The following is a 19,863-nucleotide window of genomic DNA, read 5'->3' on the forward strand; positions in this document are numbered from 1 at the left end:
GCCAAAGGGAGGAATACCTTCAGGCAGAGAAGAATACCTGATTCAATTAAAGGAAGGATTCATTTTTGCAGGTAAAAAAAGTTCAATTAAGCCTAAGCTGGAGTGGTCACACCTCTGTTCTCCTACAGAGGGGAATCACTGAAGATGCTGAAAGAGCACAGCCCCATCCTGCCCCACACTTGCTGCTCTCCGGTCTCACCCAACCTCAGTGCTCATGGCATTCCCCATTACATCCCTGTGTGGGAAACTGTTAATCACAGCCTGAACCTCTGATTGACCATCCTCAGCAAGTGATGGGTCAGCTTCAGGAGCACAGGTGAAGGTAATTCAGCTGTGCTCCAGGAAGGGGTAGAGCTTGACTCCACCTCTCCTAGATCTCATTTAAGGGCTGATCACCACTAAAGTAACATCTTTCTGGAGATTGCTCCTGTATGGAGTTTCTATAGTGAGCTTCAACACTGATGGGCATCTTTATCATGAGCTTCAACATCGGTGAGTCTTTCCTATATAACCTCTGGCTGTCCATTTATTTTACCTTTGTATAATTAAAACTGTACAATCCCCCAGTGCTGCAGCCAGTGTCCTACTGCCTCCTGCAGTAGGTGCTCTCCTGGCCTGTAGCTCTCCAGCCTTCCTATTCCTGCCTGCAGCTGATGGAGCCCATCTCTGCCATGATTACGTCCCCAAGTGCCACATTCCTATGGCTCTGGAGCACCTCCAGGGATGGGGGCTCCCCCACTCCCCAGGCAGCCTGTGCCCATGAATCGCTGCTCCTTGGCATTCCCTAACACCCAATGTGAACCTCCCTTGGCACAATGTGAAGCCATCACCTCCTGTCCTATTGCTGTAACCTGGGAGCAAAAGACCACAACGTTGTGCTGGAACAAAACTCTCCTCTTCTGTAACCATCAAGTTTGACTCTGCTATTTGTCTTAATAGAAAACCAGGCGAGCAGCTCGAAGGATGCTTCGTTCCTCTTGTGGCAGCATCGTGCACCCAAGGCCTGGAAATCATTGCAGGAAAAACCAGCGGCTGTGAGGTGACAGATGTGAGGGCTGCTGCCACCTATGGATGGAGAGGGGCTGCTGTCCTCATGCAAACACATGGAGTACAGGAAAGGACTTTTGCTGGGAGCTTGCTTGGTTAATCTGGCTGCATTGCTTTCGTTGACAGCCCATAGCTTATCCTCCCTTTCACCTTGTTCTTCTTCTAATGTATTGAGATCTTTTTCAGGTGTGCAGCTTCATGCTCAGGTTGCTCTGCTGATAATTTCTGCACTAAAACTGCACCGCGTGCTACTGGCCCATGGAAGATGAATTTGCTCTGCACACACATCCATGTGTGCTGGGACATGGGGAGACTGGGCACACAGGTGAGGCAGCTGCACACAGCCCCACTCCACTCCCCCTGCCAGCACTGTGTTACCTTTAGGAAAAGGTGTCATCCTTGCAGCACAGGGTTAAAAATGCCCCCTTGCTTTACTCCTTTTTTGCAATCTTACAGGCTTCAGCTTATTGAAGAACCTGTTTTTCTTTTACCCTGAGTCACTGTGCATGAAGAAACCATTGTTTTAAAGGTGACTCATCCGTTTGCATCACCAGCTGCCATGCCCCCCAGGGGTACACAGGCTCCAAGCAGGCAGCAGCCGACAGCTTCTATGTCTCAGGCTGCAGGTGCTGCACTCTGGCTCATCCCTGCCAGCCCAGCCCTGCACTGCAGGTATCTGTTTGCTTCCATGGTCTTCCTTCATGAAGAAAGAGCATCTTGCTGACAGGCTGCCTGCTGCTTGAGGAGGGAAAGCTGTACGGTGAGATACCTGCCTGCTGCTGAAATAGCCAGGACTGGTGAGTTTCCTGAAACCAGCATTCTACTGGGTAGGAAATTTCTTTGCTTATTACCAAGACACATCAAACACACTGAAATTACAGGGCAAAGGAGGGCAACACCCAAATTATCCACTTCACACAGTGCCTTCTCTCTTACCTGCTAACATGGGTTGAGTATGGTCAGGCACAGCTGCCCAGGGAGTGGGGGGGATGTTCTGAGCTGTTCCAGAATGTGGAGATGTGGCACTTGGGGACACGGTCAGTGGGAATGGGCTGGGATTGGACTTGGTAAACCCAGGGGTCTTTTCCAGCCCTACTGGTTCTGTGATTCATGCTGCTGCTTCTCATGTCCCATTGCCTGACCACCTTCCAACAAACACCTTCCAGCAGCACCGTGTTCTACAAGCTAAGCCCAAGCAAACCCCAGGGACAGCTGACCAGGTCACACAGGGACGACACCGGCATCATCACATGGAGCTCATTTCATAATTGCATGTTTACAGAGACATAAATAGCATTCATCCAGCAGTCACATGCATACGGATCTGTTACACATTCCTTGCTGCCGTCAGACAAACTTGCAGGACCTCAGCAAACTTCAGCTAACCATGACTGCAGCTCTCTGGTTTTCACTTGCTTCCCCCAGGATAACAGCAAACACGGTGCAGATCTTCCCCTGGCTCTCTCTCGTGTTCTGTCTGACAGCAGCGAGGAGAACACAAGCAGGATTCTGGCTTTGGCAGATTTGTTACCTGGGATTTCAAGCAGAAACATCTTGAGAAATGAAAGCTCCCCAAAGCAGCCTGGGGGAAGGAATAAGAAAAAGTCATCCTGCTTTTTAAACTGAAGAGGCAATTCAAGTTAGAGATGTGGAGACAAAATGGCATTTCAGAAGGAGCAACAGCAGATGGCAGGACTAGAAGAGGAGTAAGTTCCAAGTGCAAATCAGAGCCGTGCTCTCTGTGCAGACACACCTCCAGGCACAGCCATCACATTGCTGCTCCTTCTCCCAGGGATGTGTGCTGGAGTTGCTGGAGAGCGATGGGTGGGAGGCAGCCAACGGGATGGCTGGTTTCATAGGAACACCCAGCATCCTTAGACCAGCTCTAAAAGCATCTCAGATGCCCATAACAAAGCATAAGTTGTAAAGAAGCACAGTGGTGCTATGAGCTCTGCCTCCTCCTGCTGTGCCCAGCACTGTGCCCCCAGCAGCACCCACAGCTCCAGCTGTTCTCCTGCTGCGGCTGCACATCTCCACTTCTCCTCCATGTATTGACTCACAATAAATTAAAGATTTGTCTCTCCTCTGCAAATTCTTCTCTCCAATTTTTTTCCCTTTAGGACCTACTGAGCACTTTCACTGGATGTCCTCTGCAATTCTGTGCTAATGCATCCCAGTGACAATGCTTCCAAAGGTTTGTTTTAAATTCCTTCTGTGTGTATGTATACGTATCTATTGACACACTGTAGATGCTCTACATGCACCAACAGCAAGGAACAGAAGAGTGGTGGCACACCAAGGTTTTCCTTCCACAGCTCCATGGAGCTGAACCCAACCAGGATCCTGCTCCAGGAAAGCAGTAAGGAAATGGCATCCAGGCCCTGGGCTGGAACTGAACGTCTGCTGAGTTCAAAGCCCAGCTCTGAGCGCCAGCAGCCAGGAGAGCCCCAAATCCAGTCCAATGTTTTGCAGCTTGTGCTTATCTCTGGTCAGAAACTCCGAGCTCGAAGTGATGCCCCCACAACTGGGATGCTCCATTGGGGCCATTTAAACGCTCTCCCCTTTTGCTCTCTGACAAGGGGCCATGTTTCAACCCAGATAAATTCTCCCTTCCTCCATCCCACAGCTGTCCCCAGCCGTTAGCTGCCAAGGAGCTAAAGCCATCAACAGCTCAGCTTCTCCACCAGGACACAGCACCGCAAGAGCCAGACTGATCTTGACCCAGAGCAACAGCTGTCACAGCACATCCCTGCCGGGGGACTCTGGGGTCTGGGAGCAGAGCTAAATCACTAAGAGCAAATGCAAACCAAATGTTTCCTCTTCTCTCCACAACACGGACAAGCAGGGTGCAGGTTCAGAGGCACTGCTTTGCTCCAGGCTGCTGCTGGTGGCTCTGAGCTCTCCCTTTGCTCAGGCAGTGACCAGGTATGACACCTTCCTTCTGGACCTCGTTTTCCTCACGGTTAATCAAGGACAAGAGCCCTCTGCAGCACAAGGATGGTGAGGCAGCATTTGCATGTAAGAAGCCAGAATGAAAAATCCTGGACTGAAAATTGTATCGAAGGCTGTGAAGACAGGTATTGTTTGTCTGTAAAACTGGACTCTCCTATCCCATTTCAACATCACAACACAGGTAATATAATCTTCTTGTGATGTTTCCTGCATTAAGGATCTGCTTGTGTGCAGACATGAACAGAAACACTGATGAAGAACAGGCTGAGCTGCCATTACAGCCAGCTGAAGAAACCCCCAGTCACTATCAGAATGTGTGCTATGCCACAACACTTCTGCTTGTCCACGGACAATGTAACTAAGAATTACCTGCTTAGAACTCCTTTTCTTCACATTCCAACACAGAACTTTATTTTCTATTCCCAATGCTTCAATTTCAAGCCTGGGATGCGATAACATAATAATAAGAAACACCGCATTAAGAACATCTTTAAGACCGCTTTCATCTTTAGTTTTTCCTCTGCAGTTTATTATATAAATTATGCTTTGAAACATTTAGAGCACTCACATTTCAAAACAGAAAATGGATATTTCCACGCTGAGATACTAGTGCAAAGGTGGTTTGTCTAAGTGCAAATAAATTACACGTCCCCACCGACAGCCAATGGATCAGGCTGTTTGTAATGCGTCTCCTAAGTCCATAACTCACGATTACATTATTTACACTGAGTTTGAGCATGTTGTAGTTGATAGAAATATTGGACTTTGGTTGGTGACAACCAAATATGCTGACAGTACAAACCGGACAGAACAATTCTACATGAAGAAGACCTGTTAATTCACTGGGACTGAAGAACAACAACATTGTTTTTCTGAGTTGACTTTAGTTACAAATAAGCAGATGTCAAATGCTCTATTTGCTGCTGAATTCCATGTATTAAAACACGACAAGGCTTGCATACATGCAGGTATTATGTTCCAGTGAATGCCATGGGTCATCTTTGGCACATCATAGACAGTACCTGAACACTGAGTACAGCATTAGATAACACACTTCATGAAATAGCCTTGGTCTGGATGAGGATAAATGAGAACAGACAAAGATCTTTCCCACCTCCAATGCCAATAACTGTTGTTAAAATAAATGTATTAAACCAAGACTGAAATACAGCAATGCCCCTCAGTTACACAGTACATTCTAAAATCAATGTCTAATTAAATTCAAGCAAAATAAACCTCATTCAACTCACAGATGCTTCCATGTGGGGTCACCGCAGTGAAATACGGGCTGTTTTGTCTGATGCTGTTATAAATATCTTTGAAATCTGCACTCGTTTATCTTAAAGTTGCAGCGTAAAAACAAATTAGAGACTCTCCACAAATAATGTATTTATTAACGAGTTTTCTTTTTCACATTCTTTTAAGCGATGCTCCATTGAAATCTGCATAGTCAAGAGTGCAAAAGTAATTCACAAAATCAGACCCAGATGTGAAGGTTGCTTCTTTTATAAGTAGGTAGGACTGGTCACAGTCATAGGAATAAGCAACCTCCAGAACTAAAGGTATGGGAGATGCACAGGTGGTGGGGATGAAAACCACCAGAAAAACACTCACAAGTGTATTTTGCTATTAATAAAGTCTTCACACAAAGATACACAACACCCATTCACATTCATGTGCACAACAGAATGTAAACTACAGAGGAAATACTTCCTCTCCTGAATGAACAGTGAGATTACTGGTGACTGTTGTTCAGCTGCTCCCACAGTGGGAACCATTACGATACCCAGACAGAAAACAAAAGGTCCAAATTTCTTCATGCCCTTATTACAACCACATTTAAACTAGCATCTCACGGTATGAAACATGAAATCTGAGTATTTCTGTAACACCAAGAATTACCTTTCGCACACAATTTTAAAGCAGCATCGTCTCTGCTCCTGTTTAGCTCTTAAAACTATCATCCCTCTCCTTACAGCTCATGTTATTCACAGTTGGTTGAATGGCAGCTGAAGAGGACCCAACACCCGTGGAATGGCTCAGCCTTTGGAAGGAGCCTGCAGGCACTCCCCACTCCAGGGAGGAGCACAAGAGCAGCACATCTCCACTTACAGCTTCATTTCCATCAACACGGGCAGCACAGTCCCAAGTGTCCCCCCTTCAACACATCTATGTGACTGCAAGAAGTATTTTTTAATATTTACAGTGTTGCATTATAACCATTATCAGAAATATCTGGGGGGTGGGGAAAGATTCATGTTCCTCAAACATAACTGCTGGAAGGAGCAAAGACTCACATGTTGTCCACACAGCTGTAAGGTGAGCTACAGTTTGACTTAGGCAACACGGAGGCACTGCTCAGCAGCACAGAGCTAGTTTAAATGCGCAATTAACTCATGCTGGTCAATCTACCTGACAGCCTCACTTCTGTTCTTCAACACGCACAAACTAGGCTTAACATTTTGCAAGATCGTGCTGTAACTAGTGCCAGTTATCTTCTATATTCGTTAGGTTGTGGATAATTCATTTGATTCAGATGCACAACCTTGGACTGAGGAGAAACCATCAATATTATTTAATTACATAAGCCCTAACCTGGGCAAGGAATGCACCCCATTTATTCACCATGTGCCTATTTAGAGACTACAGGCTCACATTTAAAGTCTGTAGGCTTTAAATCTGAGATTCAAACTCAGTGGTTTAAGAGAGAAAATTATGAAACCAATACACAGACATCTGTTTGCTGCTATGGATTTTGAAGAAATAGAGCCTAAAGCGTTTCAGAGAAGGTCTACAACAGTGAGTAAAAAGTAGTCCCAGTCCTGGGATTCTATAAAGAACATCTGTAGCAGTTCATACTTTTCACCCTGGTGCAAAGTGAAAGCACAAGGGTGAAACCCAAACCCACTGCAGTGGGCTGAAGCCCTACCTTCATTAGCTACATCACAGAAGAAAGCATCCTGCTGCACACAGAAACGCAAGTCACAGTTCCATGGCAATGTCAGCAAGTGTCAACAAGGCATCGATGCATTCAGTGCGTCACCACTCCTTCTTAGAAAATAACCTGCTCAGGGAGCTGATGCACTGAGAGATGGGAAAAAACAGTCACAAGTCTGGAAACACGCACTGAAGATAATGAAATTTTACCCCAGAAACAAACCACCTGGGCACACAACAACTGCCATTCTGACTAAGCTTCAGGGCAAAACTGCAGAAAACAATCCATCTCGTTCCGACTCACAACACCAAAAATAAAGTTGGCCAATTAGGTGTGGGCTGATAAATTTTCACAAGCAATAACAGCAATTCTTTTTTTTTTCCTGGCAATGTCACAGGCAAATCTTCTGGCAGAATCCAAATCTACTTAAACCAAGAACAGAACAATTTAGTGTCGTACTGATGTTAACTGTGATTTTTGTGTCGTTTCAGGGGTATAAGTCAAGGTACCAGTTGAGTAAGACCACTTTTTACATTGATTCAAGATCTACATTGGCACAACTGATTTCCATGATACTTCTGGTACTTTTTAAAGGTGGTAGTTATAAGGGCATCAGATTCGTGTTCTATTCATGTAAAATCCTAAAGGAGATGCAATTTGGTAGTCTGAAGGAAACACCTTACTCTTTAATATACAAAAGAAGTACTTTGTGGCCTTCTGTGCTTCAGGAAAACATCCCCCATATTCAGATCGTCAGACAGCCTCACTAGATAAGACACATTCAAATGAAACATTTTCCGTTAAAGTTGCCAAAAACTGGATTTAAATTTATTGCATGACGTTGCATAAGAAAGTATATTATTGAAAACTGTAAGGCATCATGCAATTATCCATCAGCAAATTATTTATTATTCCTTGAAAGATGGTTATATACTCTAAAGTTATAAAACCAGTTTCAAAAAAGTACATAAAAAATTTAACATGATAAGCATTAAATATTTTTCATGTTTGCAGTTTTTAGCTGTTAAAAAGTGCATTCAAACATACTGTACTGGAAAGTCGCTCTGTCCAAAAATGGTGCTGGAGACTTGTTAAATTAAAGGTTGCAAAAGAACGCTGTATGGGATTAGAAAGCTAACACGTCGTGGTACTTCAGCTTACAAACTTGCTTGAAAGAATTTCTCAATCCTCACACTTACAATTTAGAATAGGAGATACAATTATGTAAAAATGTATGCTTTTATAACTAAACAGTCAAACGAATCCAAATTGCGTACACTGAGTGATCAAATAAGGATCAGACTTAATATTCAGACATGGGACAGGATGTACTAATGTGATCTTGGCATTAATCAATGTACTGTGCCATCCAACGGAATCCTTCTCCATAGCCTTGTCTCTTTAGCACGCTGCACATGAACACTTCTAGAGGCCTTGCATTCAGTTCTTTCAATGGTATACTGCCCTGCAAAGAGACAGAAGTATTCCAAATTACAGTACCTTTACAAAGAGGCAGCTGCTTTGCACTGACACTTGTTTCTATACAACAACATCCTTTAACTTACGGTTGATGCTAGAATTTCTGGGGAAAAAAAATGACTATAAAACTTCTGCACACAATGCCAAGCTTACAGCCTCTGAGCATATTTTCATGTGCAGCCACATTCAGAGAGCATAAAGTGTATGGCACCCGAGTGCAAAAGCAAGCACTGAGAACTGGAGAGCTTATGCTCAGTCTTCAGAAGCGGTTCCCTGCTCTGTTTCTAACAGCTTTCCAAGCAGATAAAAAGAGCATTTGCTGCAAATTGTAGGGCTGACCGCAGTCAGAGTGCAAGTTGCTTTCTTGCCAAGAGCAGCACAGTGTGACAAAGCTATTGCTCAACTGGAGGCTCACGACAGGATTCTGACTTCACAGACTGCGTGTGGTGTTGTAAAATACAGAGCAGGATACAAAACAAAACGATAAAAAGAAACGACTAATAATTGTTTATATTCCATTACACCTATTCTAAAACTAACCCACGCAATTCTTGTTTCTATGTAATTTCTTTTTAATTCCTTGTACCCAAAACTCCATTACAAGTAGTACACGGTGTTTCCTTCAAGGAGAGATGAATTATCACAAAGATGGGTAATATAAATCTGCAAGTAGAAATGTTTTTCCACAACCTATAAACTCAGATTTCTGTAGCAGCATAATCCTGTTTCTAAACTTCAGTTAAATATGTTAAATAATAAATTGCATTAAATCTGTACTTCAAATGAGAAAAATCACTTACTGGAAAGATATCTCGAGTTTTCTCTTACAGATCCCACTAGAACTGTAGCCTCTGAAAACATGCTCACCTTTTAAAAGTACTGCACAGAAGTAGTTCAAGTACTGAAATCTATACTTAGTACAACTACATTTTCCCTGGCAAAGTGTGTTATTGGAAATGATGAACAGAAGCTGCAGTAGAGATGCTTCTAACACACACGGCATTCATTTCATATAAACCTACTAAGTAGATTATAAATTAAAACCATTTATTTTGTGTAGCTCAGTGGACCAGAATCAACACAGAACTGTAGGGTAAACATGAGAGCTCTAACAAAAAAAAAGGAGCGTTACCTTCCCTGTTGTCTGGCCATACAGACCAAACATCTCTCGTAACCTCTCTTCACTGATGGCTTCAGGTCTGTCAATCTTATTACCAAGGATTAGGATAGGCACATTAGCAATAGTTTCATCTGTCATTAGTGACTACAAAGGAAAGGAGAAAGGGGAAAGAGATTATTTTAGGATATAGTCTGATTTAAAGGGTTTTTTTTAGGATATTGTTTGATTTAGGGTTTTACATTAAGATAAAATGTTAACAATGGAATTAAGTCATTTGGTGAAACTTCGCCTTTCTAAGAAGTAAGAGTAGCAAAATTCACTGTTATTTGGTGCAATGAAAGTAACTGATGGGAGTTGTTTAACATGCTTGGGATAAAAGAAATTATATTACCCATTCACAACATAGAAAACATCATAAACGGTTGTATGGGAAATTGGTAATCACAGCCTGAACCTCTGATTAATCAGCTGAGGCAAGTGTTGGGTCAGCTGTGGGAGCACAGGTGAGAGTAATTTAGCTGTGCTCCCAGAAGGGGTGGAGCTCGATTCTACCTCCTCTAAACCTCATTTAAGGGCTGACCACCATTAAGGCAGCATCTCTTGGAGACTGCTTCCTGGTGGAGACTGCCTCAGCATTTCCCAGCGAAGGCATCTGTATCTGTGAGTTTTTCCTTATAAATAACCTTTTGAATATCTGTTATCATCTTTGTATCATTCCACCTTACAATGGTGAAATAGAAATTCAACTGGTAGAACAGAATGTTGATCTACCTTCAGTGCAGATAGTAATGAATAGGATTAAGAGGTTAACAGAATACAACTAGATGGGAATGAAGATGCTAAAGGTGAAATTGCTAGATTACCAGGAGGGCTCTCTTGAACATAGGGAATTTGAGCTTATTCCTTAGAAATTAGAATCCAGGCTTTCAAAAACACAGTTAAACTTACATCGAGCTCTTCTTTTGATTCAAGCAGTCTTTCATGATCTGCGCAGTCCACCAAGAACACAATGCCATTAATAGCAGGCAGGTAGTTTTTCCACACTCTGCGAGCTACAGGGAAGACATGAAACAAAACCAGTGGAAATTATCCCCAAACTTAGAGCAGTGCACCTCAGTAATGAAGAAGCCACATGTATTTTTGAAATCTTAGCATATATTATCAGTCTTCAGGATGCAACCCTGTGTTTCATAGAGCTTAAGATAACAGAGCAAATGCATAATTCCCTCCACTGTTATCACCACTCTATCTCACATGCACACACTGATGTAGTGAACCTTTTTGTGCTTCCCCAAGAATGACATCAACAAATCTTAGTTCAAAGCACAGAAGTTAAAGGTATACACAAGAAATTCAATGTCCTAAAACAAAAACTATCTAATCCTCCTCAAAATGCCATCAGTCAAAAAATCCTGCTCTACTGCAGCTCCCGCCTAAATTGTATTTGGGAGTGCAGTATGTGGCATAGACAGGAACAGAGCAGTGAATGTTTTTAACACTACCAAAGAGAGTGTGGGAAGCTGATCTCTGCAGTATGGTCATATTTCTGATCTGAGGCAAACTGACTGTAAACAACCTGAATTCACTGCAGTTAAATGAGTCAATGTATTCTCTTACCTTGAGCATGTCCACCCAGATCAAAAGTAGTGAAAGTCATGCCAGCAATTGTCAGCTCTTCTGAAGCTACAAATACACAGAATTATATTCTTTGTGAAGATTATATCTCATTATACACATACTACACAGTATTCCACTACATCTATTATCCTGACTATTCAGGGCACAGATTTTACTTTATCTTGTTATTTCCAGTTTTGTTTCTTCAAGAAATTTGTCAGAGCAATATAATATTTTTCAAAATCAGTAACATTTGTGTAACAACAGAATGTGGTTAAAACAAATGTCAAAAATCTACAGTGTTAAGAGAACACCAGAGTATGTCTGTCTGCATATGATTTATTCCTCCCCATTACAAAAACAACAGGTAGCTCTGGCATCTGGTTTGCCACATAGCTGGAATTTCACATGCAGTGCTGTCAGAGGTCGCTCCTTGTTGTGTCCTTGCTTAATTGCTCACCTCCTCCTTGGACTTCACCAGTCCATACTTTTAACCTCTGTTGAACTTTTCTTCCTGCAAGGCTACCACAGTAACAATCACAGAGCAACCTTTGAGTCAATGAAAATCCAAAGAGTGTATGTAAATGCTAACCTTCCAGCTATCCAGAGAAGCTGCTCTCAAATGCTCTCAAATCAAGTGTCAATTTCTCACAGCTTCTGCAATTCAGAATTTCTCAATTCCATTATTCTTTGTGATGTATAATCAGGTTTCCTGCAATACTTCCTAGCAAGGGAACTAGGAATGTTAACTTACTGGGGTGTAGTGTGGGGACATGCTGTCCCAGTCTGTCATCTTTGAGCATGTGCAGCAGTGTGGTTTTGCCCGCATTATCCAGGCCCAGGAACACAAGTTTTCCTGATTTCTTGTACAGTCCTGTAACAAAGAATAACCTGCTGAATAATCAGTTCTATCAGTAGGAGAATTATTCGAGCAGCACTGCCCAACAGGAGCCTACATCACATACATGTGAAATACAAAGATTTAGAGTGACAGCAATAGCATATTCTAGCACTCCTAAGCATAAGCTTCCCTCAGATCCTGTGTGGTCTGCTAACCAGCACGACCAAGACACCTTCCTACATGTGTGTCCTACAGATTTCTATTGGCAAAGCTCTAACAGTCAAGAGAGAAAGGGTGTGTGATCGCTAACTAAAGTGGCCACATGCAGTCACTATTTCTAACACTAGAGGTGACTTTGCTCCCAGGAGAAAAGTCATACAGTCATGGCACAAAATACAGGCCTGGCAAGCTCCACAGTGCACTTTATTGATGCCCTTTATCAGTGAGCACTCTCCTACTTGTACTAGCCACATTCATACTTGCTCATGTGCTTATCACAGCTATGCTTGCTACAGACAGCTTATGTGATGCTGAGTGGCATCTGGGGAGAGAGGCACATGACTGATGTACATGTGTCACACATACTTGCGTTTACTTTATCTGGGCAAAGCTAAAAGAAAACTCAACTAAACCTTGCCACGGTAGCTTGCTCTGCCCTGACCAAATGAATGTCCCCTTCAGCCTAAGCTTGTCTATGATACAGTGTTAACAGTGGACTCTAAAATATCAATAATCCTGGATCTGGAAAAGTGTATGTTTTGTTCAGCTCCCCCCTGTTATGACAAAAAAAATCCCAAACTAGATAATGACACAGTATTGTGGCAGGCACTGAAGAAAGATTTATTTTCCAGCCATAGTGATGACACAGAAATACTTTGTGAGGTACATTTTACCATGGAAGTTACCCACACATCCTCCCTCTTAACAATGTACTCCCCTGATCAGCAAACTATGCCCCAAAATCCTGCCTACTGCCAAAGGCTGTGGCAAATGCCACAAGAATAAGAGCCCTAGAGACGTTCAAAGGTCATATTATGAGCAGTGTCCTGCTCCGTACCTGATGACCCAGCAACTGAGTTTCTGGAGCCCTTTTTCCATAGGTGCAGATCACCCTGAGATCTCCGCTCCACTGCATCTCCCCATGGTCACGCAGCCTTGCCTGTTTGGCAGCCACATCTGAACTGCTACAGAGCCACAGGTCTGTCCAGTTTCTGCACTATTTACAATACTGATTAAAAAGTACAAATGCTGCACTTAACGTACTGAGGAAGATTTCTAGTGAGAAAGGTCCTCCCCAGTTCAAGCCTGATGAGATCAAGTGTGGTGGTGACTTTTTATCAAATACACTATCCTTGCACATACTTTATTCTTGTCAGATTTTAAATAGCACTGTTACACAGGGGGTTCCTCAGCCATCTGTGGATGCTGCAGCAATTCACAGTCACATGTGCCTCTATCTGCCTGACCTTTACACTGCTGCTGTTTGCTCACCTTTCCCCCCCCTTTAAGCTAATCTCTGGAATTGCATTCCACCAGGGCATGCTTCATAACCTGCAGGAAGAATAATCTTTCATATTCCTCAGCTTATTTCATTAATAACCTTCTTTACTACAAGAAATGTAGAGTGTTTTCATAGTTCTTTTTCAAACACAACTCTTTATTTCCCAGCTCACCTTCTCAAATATCCAAATATCATTAACTGTTAAACTACAGGACAGAGGTGAAAGTACTGATGTCAATAGGGAAAGAACTGAACAAGCATTTCCATATACAAACTCACATCACAGAAGAAACTCCAGTTTGTACTTACCTTACAGGTTAAGTGAAACACCACTAAACTATAGTAAAATAATTGCATGTTTTGCCACTCTGTCACTGGACATGAGAATGAAAAATGTCTTTTTTTAGAATAAGAGGGACATGTAAAGGGCAATTCTCTTTTCTACTGTAGGCTTCAGCATCTCACTAGAATTAGACTTTGTATGAGCAGGTATAGGAAAGCAAGCTAGCGTGCAGCAATCACTGCTTGGCTAAGTAAGAGGAGATAAGAAAGATTAGTCAACTCAGTTAAAGTTTTACTGACTAATAGCTCAATGGCAGGCCAAGGGTCTAACATTAAGCCAAGAAGTTTAAACTTTCAACTGATAAAATGCAGGTGGCACAGACTGCCATGACCCATTAATCACAAATTCTTTCTATTTACTTTATTAGAATCCCTGGAACTTGTAAACTGCCCTTTTTATCTACTTTATCTGCAACTTCTGGTCCTCTTCTAAGTACCGTAACATTCCCTTTCCTCTTGTGCCATTTTTTTTCTCCTTATATCCTTACGCTCAAAAGAATTCAACCAAAATAACCGGTTCTTTAAAGCAGAGATAAAAACAAAATCAGGGGAAGCTCTATCTAAGTGAACTGAACCACACCAGCTTAAATGTAGTAATTAAAAAACAAAGCAAGCTTATTATGTTCCTGAAAGAAAAAGTAATTTTCAGGAGGTTACAGGATTAGTGTAAGATTGAGTGGAGAACACATTATAGAAATACTCAGTGTTGATATGTGGAACTTATTTTTGAGTGATACCAAACATACACTAAAACAAATGTGATTCTTTATCAAATCCCTCTGTTTGAAGGTAGGTTAGTAGACATGCTATACAAAAACAGTAGGAAAAACTTACCTAAGAACTGTAATACACTACTGAAACCACTGTAAATCCAATCAAATATGAAGGACATAGCTGAATTTCTTAGTCTGAAATAAACAGAAAACAGAATGCTCTGTTAGAACAGCACACCGAACATTGTGAGGTGCTTACTCAGGTTGACTCCTGAGACGTTCCACAGGTAGGACACTGCTGTCTGCACTCCTCCTGCCTGTCTGCCTTGCAATGGGTCCATGGCACTGGATCCATCGCTTATGGCTGCAACCCCCAATAATGTCTTATACAGACTTCTACCACCTACAGCTTAAACATTTAAACTCATCTCAAAGCAGAACTCTGGCACACCGCATTCCTCCCCCATTTCTTCTGGACGAGGCTCAGGAACAGAGGGGTTGAGGTGAGGTTGCTCAGGGTGGCACCAGCTGTGGGGCAGATGCCATTTGACAACAGGATGTACACTGGGACTGTGCAAGATCCCCTTCTTTCTAGGATGGTAAAAACAACACTATTCCAGCCCCTGGGGGGCAGCAAGCGGCCAGCTGGGCCTGCAGCACACAGCCAGCCACAGCAGCAGCCTCCGAGACACCTCATACCTTGAAAGTTTGGAGAATACATACAGCACAGAGAGATGCAGGCCAGGACCACACAGAGTCACTTAGGCTGGAGAAGATCCTTAAGATCAGCCATCACCACCACTACCAAGTGCACCTTTTCAGGTGTGAGAATGCTGTCACTAGGTTCGCTGTGCAGCCAAGAGCAATTAATTTCTTAACTTCCATCTTAATTTCCTCATTATCTAAAGTGAGGGTAGTCACACCGAGAGCACCAGTTGGACAGAGCAAATTAGTACCTAGCAGAAAAAGCTTTTGCAAGACCAAAGGGCAGCTTCCTTAGGAGCATTAGCTAGCTAACCCTGCTGCAGTACTTAATTCCTCCTAACAGACGGGGAAGTTGGAGCCCAGGTCTCTGAGCTGAGGGCAGCACACCCTGAGTGCCAGTACAGTATTTGTGTGCTGGGGCTTGCAGGATGGCTTCAGGACAGTTCTGAACCTGAAGCACAGCACAGAGCACTCAAACTACAGGTCAGCACCAGACCCAAATCCATCTATCTGTCCCACTGATCGCACTCATGACAACACATGGAGGTTTTCCTCCGCACAGCAACAGGGACGGCACAGCAATACTGAAAGAGGATGAAACATTATTTATGTTTGCTCACATAGGAACCAAATCTGTTCAGCCCATACTTGTCCTCCCTGATTGAGGATGACGAAGCGTTAGGCTTCCCCGTGACTAACCCTGCCACCCTTCCCTGCCGACCAACTGGGACAGTTGCAAATTTTAAGCAACAAATAAGCTTGTCAATGCATAAACACCCAGTTACACAACGTCATGGCTGAAACTGTCACTTACATGTCTAAAAAGCAAAGGTCAAGAATAAGCAAATATGGCAGGATGGACACGTCAGCAGATTTATTTATTGCTTGAACAAAACACCGAGTGAGAAAAGCCTCTGTGAGGCTTAGGAAAATGATCTGCTCAAGTAACTCACAAATCAGTGCAAACAGCGTGATGCAAGAGCAGCGCTCGGATTACCGAGGTGAGAATAACCTCACAGAGTTTAGTTGTATTAACCACTTCCTTCTGTGAGCTTATGGATGAAAGAAGGAAATCTTCACTCACTGCTGGAAACCTCTAACAAGGCAAGGTTCCAAATACACCAGAACCTGCTTTGGTATCAGCCAGCAGCCCTTAAAGGGAAATACTACTTTAAAAATGGGAAAGAAATTGACAGCAAATTGCACAAGCACACTCAGGCTATTTGAACAGAGATATTAAATCTACTCTTATCGCACAGAAAAAACACCAACACAGTTGAGGGCGCAGTGAAGCACAACAACCTGCAGCACGCTGCACAGCTGGGCCATGCAGGCAGCACGCATCAACTCTGACCTTCCGGCCCCTCGTGATTAAAGCAGAGCAGTGAAAACTGTCTTAGGACTATTTCAAGAGTTCACTTGAAAGTATCGAGTGGTGAGGAGCCAGATTCAAGGAGAAATTGTTACGGACACCTGCCAACCTGTTGGTACCGACTGTTCACAGCCAGCACCATCATCCCCAATTGTGGATTCTCAGAAATATGAGAACAATTTTCTAGAGTCAACAACAGATGGTTGCCACCTCCAAACACCTCTACCAACTCTGGCTATCATTATTCCACAAGCAAAGTGTCACTTGTGTCACCTGGGGAGCCCCTCCAGCCCATCTTCTGCAAAATGCTGCTGACATAAGGGATAAGCCAGCAAACTTGCTCACAGCTGTTCCATGTTTTCTTTTTCTCCTATGAGAAGCAAAGATTTTTGCCCCTACTTTGGATCTGCATTTTCCTGGCTAAAATCTAATGACTGCATTCCAGAAACAGAATTCTAACGCTTACTTCTCAACTGTGCAAACCTTCAGATAAGAGAGGAAGGACAGCAGGGTAAATACAGCTCTCAATCCCTGTACGGAATAACCAGGAGGCAGCAGCCAATTGCATCCTACCACACACCGCGTGCAGCTGGAATCACTGCACCAAGAGCTACCAGAGGAACCCCGAGAAGACGCTTCGCTGAACACAATTTGCAAACCAGTGCTTAAAACCCACTGTTATGAGCGTGTTCATTTTGTGGGTTTTTTTAACTATAATCTTAAAAACAATCACCCGAATGGTCATTTCAACTAAGATCATCTGAACGATCTCAATCATTTCTGCACAGCAACAAGAATCGAATTCTATAACCAGTTCAGCGAGTAAAAGGACAGTCTGCTGCCTCAATCAAATACACTCTATCAGACAACACAGCCTGAAAGTGAGCTAACAGCGGATTTTCTTTGGGTTTTTTAATCAGTTTTCTGATAGCAAGTCATCTCTGAGATTTCAGAACGAGCAATCACTGTGCTGCTACCAAATGGGCTGAATAACAAAGATTATGAACTGCGTGACATATACTTAGCTCTACTGCATCCTTTATTATGAGGCAATATATTTGAAGTTAGCATTGATCCAAAGCACATCTGAAACTGCAAAGTACACAGTTTATCTGTCAAGGCAGCACTGCAACAGGCACATGAGGCCCTAAAAGCAGCTGAGTAAGTGCTTCAGTCGCAGTCTAAGTTACACAAGTTGCTCTCTGATCACAGTCTCAAAGTGGGGCCCACTAGAGCGATTTCTGTATTTACTTTAAAAACATGCCATCAATAAATAACATATTGATGTATTGATGCATGAATATGTAATTATTTTTTATCTGCCAGGTGATCCATCGCGATCTGTTTTTGAAGAAATGATGCTCAGAACAAACGTTGACAGTCCATTACAAAGTGCCGAACGAGCAGATGAGAAAGTTGTAAAGCATTTGCAGGTCAGTCCATCGTATTACAATACGCTTTTTGAAATCACAAACACCAAAGTGAAATCTGAGACAGGACTAAAAAGAACCTGCCAAATAATCATCAAAGATTCATGAAGCGGATGGGAGGCACAGGGCTGGGTATCTCAGAGCCAGAGATCAGAGTCTGCAGAGCCCCCCATAGAGAGGGCTGAGCCTCCAGAGGGGCTCTGCACAGAGTGAGCAAAAAGAGGAGGAAATTAAATGGGAAGGAAATGAAACCACATGCTTGCAGGCCGGCAGGTGAGGGGAGGGAGCATAAGGGGTGACTGGGATTTTGACTCACAGCATTCAGAAGCTATAGGCTGTTTCAGATAGTGCGGAAACCAATTCTAATTCTATCTACAAGCAAGAGGGCTGTGGGTTGTTTTCCCTTCGGGAAACGTGACAACGGCACATAAATCCAGATGAGAATTCAGCGATGAATGTACCCTAAGCAGCCTGACACAGCCGTGAGAGCCCGAAGGAGTCACACCGTGCCACATCGCAGCCTTCAGAGCTGTCAGCTCAGCATCGCTGACCAAGAGAACAATGGGTGTTTCTGTTGCTAGGAGCACGGGGACAAAACCGACAGCAGGGAAGCATCGGGCAGAAACGCAAAATTCACCGACTTCCTCCCCACAAGGGTTATTATTTTTAGCGGTATTTGCGAGGATGGAAACACCGAGCTGACGGGGGGGCACCCGGCGCGGATCAAACCCCTCCGAGCCCGCTCCGTCCGGCCCTACCCACACCACCACCACCGCCCGCGGCCTGGCTCAGCCCCGGCCGCACTGAAGCGTTGTCCCCGCGGCCGCTCTCGGTCCCGACGCTCCGGGCCCGGCCGCCCCGCAGCGCGCCCCGCACAGGCCGCTCTAGGCCGGAACCCGCGGTGTCCAAGCGGCGCCGATCCGTGCAGGCCGCGGCCTCACCACCGCCCGCATCGCGCCGCGGGGCAGCCCCGCAGGCCGCAACCGGCACCGAGGCCTCACCCCGCCGGCTCCCCGGCTCCCCGCTCACCACCGCCGAGCTTCAGCTCCGGCCGCTCCGCCGGCACCGACACCGAGCGCGACCCCGCGGCCGATCCCCGCTCCGCCCCCGCGCGGCGCCTTCCGGGCCCGGCCCGGCCGTGTGGCAGCACGCACAGCGCACACACAGCTCCGCCCCACGGCTCCCCCCGCTGCCACCGGCCGAGCGGCGCGTGTCGGCTCCGGGACAGCGCGGGGCCATCGCGTGCTCCACGTTCCCGTCACGGCGGCGGATGGAGGCGGTGTCTCCTCACGTTCTGCACCTTTTATCCGCGGTTGCTGCGTTGGACGGGACGGATCACAGCGGGAAAGCGTCACGCACTCGGTGCGTGTCCCGGTGGTGCGGGCTGGAGCACCCTCACAGCGGGCTGTTCTTGTACCAGTGACCCCGTATTTCACACGCCCGCTCCGTGCCCTGACAGGTGCCGGGCTGTCCCGACACGTCGCTCAGCCCGTGGGTGCGGGGCGTTCCCGCACGGTACCACGCACGGCCGGACCCCGCCCCGCTCCTGTCACAGTATCACAGTATCACAGTATCACACAGTATCACACTATCACAGTGTCACAGTATCACAGTGTCACAGTGTCACAGTGTCACACAGTATCACAGTGTGGTGCGGGTTGGAAGGGACCTTAGAGATCATCGAGTCCAACCCCGGGATTGGAGCCTCTGTGTAGCAGAGCGGCACTTCTACCACTTGCGCCACAGGGGGATTCGAACCCGTGTCCCCTGTGTTACAAGCGCCATTCCCACCACTGCTCCACTTCA

The 19,863-nt window shown here is 44.8% G+C and overlaps 1 protein-coding gene and 1 long non-coding RNA gene across 9 annotated transcripts; one reads left to right on the forward strand and one right to left on the reverse strand.

Annotated features, from left to right (window-relative positions):
* The first annotated feature begins 367 nt into the window (after positions 1-367).
* On the forward strand, positions 368-7,372 carry LOC107320173. 2 transcript variants are annotated; one of them, XR_001558151.2, is made up of 4 exons: positions 375-492; positions 940-1,039; positions 1,234-1,372; positions 1,504-7,372. It is a non-coding gene; the product is annotated as an uncharacterized LOC107320173 (long non-coding RNA). The 2 variants fall into 2 exon arrangements; XR_001558150.2 differs by having other exon boundaries at positions 368-492; positions 940-1,372.
* SAR1B (secretion associated Ras related GTPase 1B) lies at positions 5,376-19,525 on the reverse strand. 7 transcript variants are annotated; one of them, XM_015875797.2, is made up of 7 exons: positions 19,358-19,525; positions 14,672-14,745; positions 11,908-12,027; positions 11,154-11,219; positions 10,485-10,588; positions 9,549-9,680; positions 5,376-8,402 (listed from the first exon to the last, which is right to left on the reverse strand). In XM_015875797.2, exons 2-7 carry the CDS (start codon positions 14,727-14,729, stop codon positions 8,286-8,288), a joined length of 597 nt encoding a protein of 198 aa, XP_015731283.1. In that variant the 5' UTR covers positions 14,730-14,745; positions 19,358-19,525; the 3' UTR covers positions 5,376-8,285. The 7 variants fall into 7 exon arrangements, with proteins under 7 accessions (XP_015731283.1, XP_015731285.1, XP_015731280.1 ...); XM_015875799.2 differs by lacking the exon at positions 19,358-19,525 and adding an exon at positions 19,212-19,226; XM_015875794.2 differs by lacking the exon at positions 19,358-19,525 and adding an exon at positions 19,087-19,205.
* Between the last annotated feature and the right edge of the window lie 338 nt (positions 19,526-19,863).

This window comes from Coturnix japonica, chromosome 13 (genome assembly GCF_001577835.2).
Source record: "Coturnix japonica isolate 7356 chromosome 13, Coturnix japonica 2.1, whole genome shotgun sequence".
Classification (NCBI taxonomy): Eukaryota; Metazoa; Chordata; class Aves; order Galliformes; family Phasianidae; genus Coturnix; species Coturnix japonica.